This window comes from Heliangelus exortis, chromosome Z, assembly GCF_036169615.1.
Source record: "Heliangelus exortis chromosome Z, bHelExo1.hap1, whole genome shotgun sequence".
Lineage (NCBI taxonomy): Eukaryota > Metazoa > Chordata > Aves > Apodiformes > Trochilidae > Heliangelus > Heliangelus exortis.
Genome location: NC_092454.1, coordinates 53,142,228 through 53,154,261, shown reverse-complemented (window position 1 = coordinate 53,154,261; position 12,034 = coordinate 53,142,228). Strand labels below are relative to the sequence as shown.

The following is a 12,034-nucleotide window of genomic DNA, read 5'->3' as shown; positions in this document are numbered from 1 at the left end:
GACATCAGGCCTTTGGGGGATGGCACAGGGGGCAGACCACATGATGGGAGAGTTCAACTTCCCTTTCGTGAAACGTGCAGTTTCTCCACTACCAGGTCAGAATGATCCCTCAAGTATTCCATTTCTGACTTCAGACATTGGTTTTCAAAAGCAAAATGGAACAGCAGATCTCTCCCCAGAAAAAGGCTATGCACACCCCTGCAAAGGCTGGGAAGATGAGAAGACATCACAGGCTGATTGCAGGTGCTGCAGGTTCCCATGTGCTAAAAAGCTCTTGCAAAACTCCTGTATAGCAATGCTCTCAATACGTGTATTCACACCAGAATTCCAATTCAGACCTTGCTGAATTGCTTGCAACACATCTAGATCAACACTAGAAGTTATTTTCAGTAAAGAATACCTTCACTAAAGCCAGAGCACCCCTAAGGAAGGGCAAGGCATTCTCACCTTCTGCCAGAGAATCAGAGGGCACTGTGTCTCTGCTTCCCTCAGAGCACCACCCTTCTTCCCATCTTCATGGCCAGGGAATCACTCCTGTACTCCAGTCCTTCAGCCCAATATCCCTGGCACTGCACACAGACATTGCCAGCAGCAGGGCACAGGCTCCTCATGGAGTGCATGAGGCCTCCCTGCTGAGGCTGCCCAGGCTTGCTCTGCCAGGATGTATCCTGGCCAGCCTGGAGATGGACTTTCACTGGGCTGAGCTGCTGGGTGACCATGGTGCCTTCATCACACTCTTGTCCTCCTCAGTAGGGTACAACTATAGTTTGACACAGAGAGCAGCACCGGAGTGTTTCTATGTAGAAGGAGGTACCAAGTGCATCTATACTGAGGTCATAGTGATCAATGGAGGCTTGCACGAGAGCAATTCCTCAAGACATCAGCGCAGAGAGTGAGGCATGGAGGAGGCCAGGTCTGGGCTAATAAGTGATGGGGCACAGGCTGGAGAATTCTTCATGCTTCTTGAAGAAAAACACTTTGTATTAAGGAAAATCTAAAATGCTAGGTTTATGTCTAGCTTTTGCTTCCACCTAGTGATACCCTACAGAAACACTGAGAAGTGGCTGTCAAAGAATGCCAGCTACGATGTGATGTTGCCATATTGTTCAACTCATGCATAAAGCTAGACAATAAACACCATAAGGTACATGGAGGCAGATAAAAAATGTAGTATATGCATTTCATATGCATTTCAATGGAGTATTAGAACTCCATTCTGCAGCCAGAAGATAAGCTCCTAGAAGCACTGGAGATGCTCTCAAGTACTGAGCCTGGTTTCCAGCTGCTGCTCCAGAGGGCCACATCATATCTGGCAGTATTATAAACAAGTGGGCATTTAAGTAGCACTGAAGATATATTTGTGGTTATCTCAATCAAGGCTTGTATCAAAATCTTAAAAAGAGACACAGAATACCAGCTTTCCGTAGCCAAGCTGCTCTTAAAGTGTCTGCAGTTTATAATGTTCACATTACGAACTACAAAATTTTTTGCATCATGGTACCATAGATTGGTTTGAGTTGGAAGGGACCTTAAGGATCATCTAGTTCCAGCCTCAATGCCACTAGACCAGGTTGCTCCAAGTTGTACCACTCTCTCACTAAAGAATTTCTTCATCATGGCTAACCCATATCTACCCTCTTCCAGTTTAAAGTCATTACCCCTTACCCCATGTCAAAAGTGTCTCCTCAACGTTCCTCTAGGCCCCCTTCAGGAAGGCTACAAGGTCTCTCCAGAGCCTTGTCATCTCCAGGCTGCACAATCCTAACTTTCTCAGCTTGTGCTCATAGGACAGGTACTCCAGAGTGCTGGTCATCTTCATGGCCCTTCTCTGGACATACTTCAAGAGATCTATGTCCTTCCTGTGCTGGGGACTTCAGAACAGTACTCCAGGTGGGGTCTTTAGAGTAGAGAAGAGGGGAGGGAAGGCAAGGCAAGGAGGGTCACTTCCCTAGACCTGCTGGCCATGCTTCTTTTTTTGCAGTCCAGAATAGGGTTGGCTTTCTAGGCTGCAAGTGCATCTCATGTTGAGCTTTATGTTTAAGCCTAATGTCCTGCTCAGAAGCCCTGGAAACAAAGGGTTGTCCTTTAGTCTGCTATGGTTTAAGTCTGTAGAGGGTTTGTGACTAAACTGTGTTTTCACTGATTCTGCAAGGCACATCACCTCACTAAAGCTTGGAGTCTCCTTTCAGCCCATGAAGACTTAGTTTTGGCTATTGAAATACCTATCACCCAGGCAGGTCCTTTTTTGGGATAAACCGAAGCTTACATTTAAGGATTACAGAAGGACTTCCACAGCAAAAGCAGTGAGGTAACAGTTTATATAGAATCTAGTAACAGATGAATAACATGTGAAAACATTGTTTACCATAGCATCTTATCATATTACACATTTTTAGATGACTGCATGACAAGAGAATTTTGGGTACCTGCAAAAACTGGAAGGAGAATTCATAGCCATCATATATCAGTCATAATAAAAATACTATGTGTAATCAGGGATTAAAGTAGGAGGTTCTTTTGGCTACAACAAAAGAGTGTCTGAACACAGCATCATTTTAGAAAAATAAAGCTTCAAAGTCCTCTGGTTTGCTTTTTTAATGTGATCAAATTACAAACACCAAGCACAACACTGCATTTTTCAGACCATAATTCTCAGCTCAGAAACTGTGATATATAAATAACATATTTTTCAAAAAAAGTAAAGCTAGAAATCACCCCAGACTTACTTCAGTCCTCAACTGAAATTGATACCTTAATGAGGATATCATCCTCTGAGTGTAAGACAAGCAAGGTTTTTATAACTGAACATTTTAACTATGTATCTTAAACTGGACCATGTATATAAACAATCCCTGAAGTAATCTTGAGAATAATTTAATATCTATTGATTTATTATATACCAAGTTTTTAAGATAACTTCCAGCAATTTAACAGGCTAAAAAACGGTCCAGAATGCCAGAAATAGAATATAGAAAATAAACAAATGAACAAACAAAACCCGCAAAATCTGTGTAAATCATTATTTATGCAAAAACATCTTTTTCACAGTGCAGGTCCACTTAAACAGGTCTGATAAAATTAATATTCTGATCAGTTTTCAAGGACAATGATCTGTCTTAACATAGTGTCTTCTAAAATGAAAAACTGATTACACTGTTTTCTTCGGGAGCCAGACAAGTCTCTTACTTTCTCTACTTCCTCTCTATTTAATATTTATAAAGTATAAGATTAAATATACCATGCATAGATAAATTCATACATGCATAGATAAATTCATACAGAAAAAAAAACAGTACTTAAAAGCAAAACTGTTTTAACAATCCTATACATTAAAAACAATTTTCAGTTTAGCTTTCAGGATAAGTTATTTGTACCTATTTTAGTCTGAGAACAATCCTAATACATGCAGGCATTAGCATGAATGAGTGAAAGAAACTTACACTTCATTCTACCAATTCCTACTGAAAAAAATGAAATAAAAAAGTCTAGAAAAGGAATTAATTTTGGTCTGTTTTCATAAACTATATAACACTGCAATAAAAAAAGTATTCACAATGGTAGAACAGTAGATGATCCTGGAGAAAGTTTAAACTTCACCAGATATAAACTGCTATGAAGAGCTGTTCAAACTATTTGAATGATAGCAGCATTGAAAAAACAAACTTCTTTATATCCCTTCTGAAGGATTTAAAAGACATTTTCACACTTCTTCAGAAGTTTTATTTTTATATACATAGCAAGCACTGACAAAGCAGTGCCTCTCATTGAACGGGAAAATCAGAACTAAGCATAAAGACACATGCCTAGTTACAAAGTAACAAATTACCGAATATAATCTCCTTTTCCCAGGGAGTATAAAAGAAAAATTAAAATAAAAACAAACAAACCAAGACAAAACTACCCCAAAAAATGAAAACAACAGTACCAGGTGGACATGTTGTAAAAGAGGACTAGAAAGAACCTTCCAGATTTTCAGGTCCCATTGCTAGCTGCTGTAAACTTTGTATCATACAGCTGTACTTCATCTTCAAATTAGCTGGTATTTTTCCCCAGTTCCTCCTACCTTAAGAAATTTTCAGTAACCTCCCCAGTGGAACAACTATAGCTTTTCAATTTCCAACATAATTTTCTTGATGGCCAACTTTTTTTTTTACATAGATGTGTTAGGCAATATAAGGCTGTCATAATGGTTTATTTCCTCACTGACAAATTGAGGAAAAACTTTTATGAAAAACCTTTTTTAGCATTTGCTTTACTGAACTGAGCAAGCAAAGCTCTTCCCATCTTCTCAGAAGACAGACTCAACCAGTTTTTATCATCTTAGTATCATATCTTTGTCCCTATTCCAGCCCAATTTTCTTTCTTGAAAATTTGATTATTACAACTAACAGTATTATTTCAAATAAGGAATTACCAGAACATTCATATTCCCCTGTGTGTACTGGAAATACACCCAGTCCAGGTCACAATTTGCCTCTCCAGATCTACATCATATGGCTAATGCAGAGAAATCCTGTAACCTGAATTAGTATATTCCAATATTTCTCTTTTCTCTTCATTTGATGAGGGCTCAGCTGACAGCAGCTATCTTTGCTAGCAGTCTCTTGAGTGCATAACCTTGCACATTATTCACCTGAATCTCATTCATTTTACACCCCTCTAGCAGCCAAGGTTGTAAAGCTCTTTCTTAATGTCCTTTGCAAGTTCTAATTCAGCCTCAATTTATTCCTGCTCTAAATTCTAAGAAGCAATAGCCTGCTAATCAGTATTTTTAAATTCTTTTTTGTTCTTTCTTATTCCTTGTAGGTGTTCATGTATTTCTAAAATCTTCCTTTAAGTAATTATCCATTTAGGTCTGGAATTCCTTCTGCATGTATTTTCATTGCTCAGATAGACATTCTTGATATTTAAAATAACTTTAACTTCAATTTCAGATTAACTTCAATTTTTCCATTCAAATTCCTGAGCAGTTCAGACTGGTTAAGTTACCTCTGCAGTCCCTAAGCTCACTATTCAAGCATTTTACTTCAAGACACACTTTGATTGTCTTTCCATTTAATCTAACCTGAATCAATTTAAAAAGCACTGTTTAAAATATTCAATGGCTGGCTTTAATGTCCTTATTATTTACCCACACTCCAAAGAGTTGTGCTTGCTTAATGTAATACACTTCAGTTGGTCCTTAAAGATCCATGAAATTCCCTTTCTCATCCAATTTCTAAAATTCTTTGGGCATAAGCAGGTCCTCTTCCATCCCTTGCAGTACCACAAATAATAACATCTTTGAAGCTGTGCCACCTAGGAGAAAAAGAAAGCATGCTTTTATCTTTGTCTGCATAACCAGTATGTTCTCACAAGTTATATATTCATTTGAAGAGCATGTCTTCCTTATATTATTTTCTTTTATCTTGCTTCAAGATAGCAGGATTCTTGGATATGCAGGATTCTGGAAAGGATCCCTGTGTTCAGCACTGTTCTGGATTCCAAGGAACAAGCAACTACAATCTAAGAAAAATGTATTAAGAATCACTTTACTAGATCTTAAAAAGCGTTTTCTCTAGCTCTAATATAGCCAATGACAGTACACAGCAATTTTAGACTGATCCGATTGTTTTTCAAAAAAAACAGCAAATGGAAAGCAAATTATTTGTTAACTGATGGATATTGTGTGTAGCCTTTAGATTTCTTAAAGGAGTATGAAGAGCTTTGCAAATCAGATTTGAAACCTTAACAGCAAATACAAACCTTTATCTTCAAGGGAAAGGCAAGAAATGTAATTGTCTTAGAGCTGAACATCCAGCACATCCCAGGTGCCCCTGCACAACAGATATGGGGTGCTGGAACTGGAGGACCTGTGTAATGAGGATGTTGATAGAAGGCCATCCAGGGAGCTGCCAAGGCAAACAGTCTCTCACACATTAGGACTGCTCCTTTAAAAAATACAAGGAGCATAACTGTCAGAGGGCATTCTGTCCTGAGGGGAAGAGAGGGCCCAGTGTGCCAGCCAGACCCATCCCACAGGGAAGTCTGCTGGGGCTCGGGTCAGCAGTGTCACAAGGAAGGTCCCAGCTCTGGTCAGACACTCAGATTACTGCCCAGGTCATGCAGGTGGGCAGGGACAAGGTTACCAAGAGAAGTCCCAAGACAATAAAAGGGGACTTCAGGGAGAATGGTTGAGGGTTTGGGAGCACGGGTGGTGTTTTTCTCAAGTCCTTTGGTGAAAAGAATAGGAAAGCACACATGATCAACAGATGACTTGGAGGCTGGTACCATAGGTTGAATTTAGGGTTCTTTGATCATGGGGGTCTTTACATGGCACCAGACCTGCTGGTGTGGGATGGAGCAGAATTATCCACAAGATGGAAAAGACCTTATTGCTCTCTACAACTACTGAAAGCAGGTTGTAGGGAGGTGGCTGGCCTCTTCTCTCAAAGGAACAATTACGGGCCTAAAGTTGCACCTGGAGGTTTAGACTAGATCTGACAAAGAAATTATTTACTGAGAGCAGTTAGGCATTGAAATGGGTTGCCCAGGGAGGTGGTGGGGCCACCATACCTGGAGGTATTTAAAAACCATATAGATGAGGCACTTTAGGGCATGCTCTACTGGGTGATGTAGATACTGATATATATCTTTTATTTAGGAGGGGATGTTGACAGTTGGAAGCAACGATCTTAGAGGTCTTTTCCAATTGTGACAAGAATATATTTTTTTTAAAAAGTGATGTCAAGATTTTAAAGGAGTAAAAGCTCTCTCCCCTAATGGTTTCACTATTCCTTTATGTCAGAAGGTCAAGACTTAAATGAGCAGCTAGTCACTTTAACCTGGATTTTATTTCCTCCATTAGTCTCTCTCTGTTTCTATGCTCCTTTAACAATTAAGTTTGCTAGAAAATACCACATAACCTGCAGCTCCTTAGGACTTTTTGTAAATAGTTGTTTCAGTTTTAATTTGAACATCTTTTTCCACACTAGATATTATTTCACAGTAGGATTATGTCTCTTTTACACAAAATTACTGCACAATCATGGCAAAGCAAAACAGAAAACAGAATTGAGTATGGTGAGCATCCTAGTTGTAGATTTCTTTACTTAGACCACCTTTCCTGGGTTGACAGCAAGCAAGAAAAAGTAGCAGTTAGCACATCTCACCAAATGTAATAATCATTAAAAAAACTCTAACAACCTTGCACAGAGCAATTTATTGGTTTATTGGTTTCTTTTTTGAAAAACAACCACATCCAATATTTTGTAACAAGTTTATAACAAGTATGAAGTAATATAGTTTGCTGTTATTACTGAAAAACATAAGGCTTTCTGAGTGAATGTTATTGTATTATTTAAAATATCTGTATCACTTGGTTATTTGAAAACTTCTCACAAGTAACACTGGAAGTAGCAGAAACTGAAAACACCCATATTTTCTCTCAAGGAAAAAAAAAGACTATATAATTCTACTATTACAAGGCAGTTTTAGAATAATAACAGGGTAGTGAAGAGGAAAAAATTCACAAAGAAATAAAAGTAAACAAAAGTACTGAAGAAAAAAAATGGTAGTAGTGCTCTTCTGCATCTATGTGAGCCCAACTCATCTAGTGAATCCTGTGGCTACCTGATAACAAAACTTTGTCTTTACCTACAGGGAACATACATTGAAATTCAAGAAAAAAAAAAATCACAGGAAATATCTCACATAAATATCAGAGAAACAATGACATGGAGGTTTCAGGGTTTCAAACCACCTCCATTCCAAGAGGAGTTAGCTTACCAGCTTTTATTCACAGCTGAGATGCTCACTGAGAGGGGCCCACAAAACCAGAATGTCTCTGTTGAAAAAGTCCCTTAAGATCAAGCCCAACCATTACCATTACCCTAGCATTGCAAGTTTACCATTTAAACCATGCCCCTAAGCTGCACATCTATACACCTTTTAAACACGTTCAGGGATAGTGACTCCACCACTTCCCTTGGCAGCCTGTTCAGTGCCTGGCAAGCCTCTCTGAGAAGAAATTTTTCCTAATACCCAACTTAAATTTCCTCTCGAACAACTTGAGGCCATTTCCCCATGTTCTATAGCTTTTTACTTAGGAAACCTACACCCTCCTTGCTACAACTTCCTTTCAGGTAGGTGTAGACAGCTTTATGGCCTCCCCTCAGATTCCTTTCCCTCAGGCTAAACAACCAAAGTTCCCTCAGCTGCTCCTCCTAAGACTCGTGCTCCAGGGCCCTTCACCAACTCCCATGCCCTTCTCTAGACACACTCCAGCATCCTCATGGTGCTGCTTTGCACTTAATTGCCCACAGACCTCAAAGCACTATGTCTGCCTTTTTTCCCAGACCCTCCAACCCTGCATGATTTGCAGCAATTACCTGCAAAGGCTCAGAAGTTTATGTCATTTTTTTTCCCCTTTCATGATTTATGCAAAGTTTCCTTTTTGTCCTTGCTGCCTATTAAAATCATGGCTGCTGATGACACTGCCCGGTGTCTCAGTGCCTGCTGGCGCTTGTTGGTCCCTCTGATGTCCCTGCCCTCAGTCTTTAAATGTAAGTCCTCTACGCCTGGCCTTGCTCCTCAGGCCTGGATGAGCACATTTTTTTTCTCCTAATTTTTACGGAAAAGTTTAAACTCTGTTCCCTGCAATTCACTACCGCCCCCCTGCACCCCTCTGACAGCTTGCCGCCGGAGCTGACCCCACCCCGGCTCCATCTCTGCCAGTCAGGAGACAGAGGACGTGCCACCTTCAGGCCTCGCCACGGCCCCGGCTGGCGCCGCCGCTGCCCTCTTACCCAGCGACGGAGGGGCCGGCGGCGCAGCGGGCGATGGGCCCGGCCTCCCGCAGCGGCCGCCTGAGAGCACTTGGCCTGCCCCAGAGCGACTTCCAGGGCCGGCAGAGCCAGGCGAGCGCCGCACTAGCGGAGCGCCTTCCGCCGCCGTTTGTCTCCCGTCTCTTCCCGTTCGCAGGTGCAGCTGCTGCTGCGCAACCCCTTCCCCGCCCGGCGGCTCTCTCCCCCCCCCAGCGGCGTCGCCTCCTCTTCTCAGCCTGGCGCGGCGCGGCCCGGTAAGATGACCGGGGCAGAGGGGGGGGAGCAGCGGGAGGAGGCGCCGCTGCCGCCCGTCGGGCTCCGGGCCCTGGGCTGGGAGGCCGCCGGGCAGCGGGGCGTTTGGGCTGCGGGATGAGCGCTGCGGTGCCACCGGGCATCCGCCTTCAGCTGCGGGGGGGGCGGTGGCTGCCCGTCCCGGAGCGAGCCCAGCGCCTGCCTGAGGGGGAGCTGAAGAGCGGCGGCGACAGCGCGACTTCTGCTCGGTCAACTTAGCGGCTGTCAGCACCCAGTGTATCCCGGGAGCCCACCGGCGTGCGGGGCAGAGCGGGGCTGTCACCCCAGCCCCCCTGTACAACGCTGTGGTGTCGGCTGCGGGCCCTCTCCCGCCCAGTCGAAGGCTCTGCTCTGCTCTGCTCTGCCCTGCCCTGCCCTGCCCTGCCCTGCCCTGCCCTGCCCTGCCCTGCCCTGCCCTGCCCTGCCCTGCCCTGCCCTGCCCTGCCCTGCACGGGGGTGTGCGGCGGGCACAGGAGGTGTCCCGACACCGGCGAGAGCGGGCAGAGGCGGCTGCTGCGGCCGTGCTGCTTGGTCACTTACGGCCAGGAGCTCGTGTTACGCTGGGACGTGGTCACCACGTTCCTGCTGGTGTAGTCCTTGATTCTGTGCACCAGCTGGCGTTTGTGAACCGGACAGCACTCCTCAGAATATTTTGCAAGAAGGAGATGAGCAATGGTTTTCCATTAACATGTGAGATCTGTGCCCTGTCAGTGATTTATTTAAACACTCCATGTTCTCTTTCTGTATCTGGTGAACCTGTTGATTCAGCAGCGTTTTTTAATCAAGTTAAGCAATAAGCACATTGCAAGTAGCATTACCGTTTTTATGTTAATTGATTTTTAATTACATTCATTTTTTAATTACTCTGGTTGCAAGAGAAGGATATCACGTGCTAGCCACCCTTTCATCAACCATTGGACCATGATATGGAAGCTGATCACATAACAATAGCTGAGCTGTTGGAATAGTTCGCAGTGGAGCAGGAGCTGGCACAGGAGCAGGTGGCATCTTGCTGGTTTGCTTTTCTGGCAGCGTGGAGGTTCTAGACCTTTCTTTTCTGTCTTCTCATCTGAGTGATACTCTATTGAGAAACTGCTTAGGTGTGCTTTTAATAGTGTCGTTAAGTAGATCTATACTTTGATAATCAGAAGCTAGCAAGTTTTAACTGTTTCTGAACACCCTCCGTGGTTGTAACTCTGGCCAGCAAAGTGTCAGTTCCTCCCTTTCTGGGAACTTAGGTATGGACACTTGTTGGCTAGGACAACTCATCTAGCTGCTGTCATCCTTCAAAGCTGCCACTAATTTAATGTTTTTTCAAGACTCCCTGTAACTAATGCTCAAGTTTCTGTGTCCTAATTTCTTATTGTAACCTAATTATTACTGTAATTTTCATGGCTGCAGTGTTCAGAAGATTTTTGAACAAAAAAGCATTGAGAACCACTTGTCCTGCTGTCTGTACTCATTTTCTTATTTTTGTGCGTTTGACAGTGAGGGGCAAGCTAGTTCAAAAGAAATTCCTAACCAAGTTTTCAGCGGAAATACATGGTTTTGTGTTTAGTTCTTCACTTTGAACATTTGTAAATTTTTTCTTGAAGTTTTACTTAATGTTTTCTAGCAATATTCTTAAAGAAGAAATGACCAACCATTCAGATTGTATAAAAAACTTACATACAAATTTTAAGGGGGGCTTCCAAAGGAGGGGATGCCAGAAAAGGAAGTGTCCCATTCAAGGCGTGATGACAGAAAGCTGATCAGCTTTGTACCATTTCTCTGTGTCTGGTCCTTAACATATTTTTTGTTATTGTGAGTAATTCCATGAGCTTTCTGTGGTGTTGCTTGTAAGTTTTCCTGACAAAGTTGGGGAATGGGAAAAAAAATACAATTCCTGCTTTCCCTTAACATAGTGATGAGCATGTTTGAATCTGAAAATCCTAAGGACCTCATTACTTTCAAATTGGTTGCTTCTGGGATGTTCTTATTTAAGCTGCTAGTGTTCCCTGCACTTAAAAAATGTAAGAAACAATATTTTCAAATGGATCTAGCAAATTTTGTGTCAGTTTCTACCCTCATAAGGCATTCCCCATGGTTTCTTTGCCTTGAAAATCTGTATAATCTCTCTAGTCCTCTTAGTGCTTATAAAACTTTATTTTGAGTTCCTCATCTGAATTTGAACACTGCTGTACAAGAATGGGTGACTCATTCAGTTCACAGAACAGCAGTGACACGTGGAGGTCAAGAAAGTATGATCTATGAGGAAAGAGCCAAAGAACTGGATTTATTTAGCCCAAAGACAAGTTTGAAGGGAAGCTAATATATAGTAAGTTTAAAGTCGTAAAATGCCGGAAAGAAAGGGAACAGTTTTGTTCTTTGGATTCACAGCAAATAAGGGAAATGGAAAAAGAAATCAAAACAGCAACAAGAAAACAAACAAGCAAACTAACAGAAAAGGTTAAAATAATAGAAGAAGCTAAATAAATAGTTTGGGACGGTTGTGAAAGAGGTGAGAGAAGATTAGAAAAATGTTTCTCAAGAAAGGGATCTGAGACTGACTTGGGAAGGAAGTCTTGGACTCTGCTCCTAGGATTTCTGGGGCTGAATCATAGATAAACGTTTGAAGGACATGAAACAAGAGCCATGGAGGAGCATAGGTTTTTTAGCACTCAGATATGTCTGATATTTTGATATGACTCAGATATATTGGAGGCAAACATGAGTTCACGCAAAACAACTGCTCTTAAGGCAGTACAGACACAACAAACATGACCCTGTGCCAAACTGAAAAGGCCCTGTAGAGGGGACATGATAAAGTTTCCAAGTGAAATTGGAATCCCAATCCCAGTTGCAATTCCAAGGCAAATTGGAATCTTTTCTCTTTATTTGGCATTTTTTGCTGAAAGACAAAGTAAGATGAGAACAACATGCCTTTTAATAGGTTTAGA

At 42.2% G+C, this 12,034-nt stretch overlaps 1 protein-coding gene across 1 annotated transcript; it reads right to left on the bottom strand.

Annotated features, from left to right (window-relative positions):
• Positions 1-2,302: 2,302 nt before the first annotated feature.
• LOC139789789 (homeobox protein cut-like 1) lies at positions 2,303-9,364 on the bottom strand. The gene is made up of 2 exons (XM_071730859.1): positions 8,787-9,364; positions 2,303-5,298 (listed from the first exon to the last, which is right to left on the bottom strand). The coding sequence occupies exons 1-2, from the start codon at positions 9,197-9,199 to the stop codon at positions 5,208-5,210; spliced, it is 504 nt and encodes a 167-aa protein (XP_071586960.1). The 5' UTR covers positions 9,200-9,364; the 3' UTR covers positions 2,303-5,207.
• Positions 9,365-12,034: the final 2,670 nt, after the last annotated feature.

Coding starts and splice junctions, on each gene's coding strand:
- LOC139789789 (XM_071730859.1), bottom strand. CDS start 9,199: ATGCCCGGTGGCACCGCAGCGCTCATCCCGCAGCCCAAACGCCCCGCT. Junction 5,299..8,786: donor GCCGGCCCCTCCGTCGCTGG/GTAAGAGGGCAG, acceptor TTTTTCTCCTAG/GTGGCACAGCTTCAAAGATG.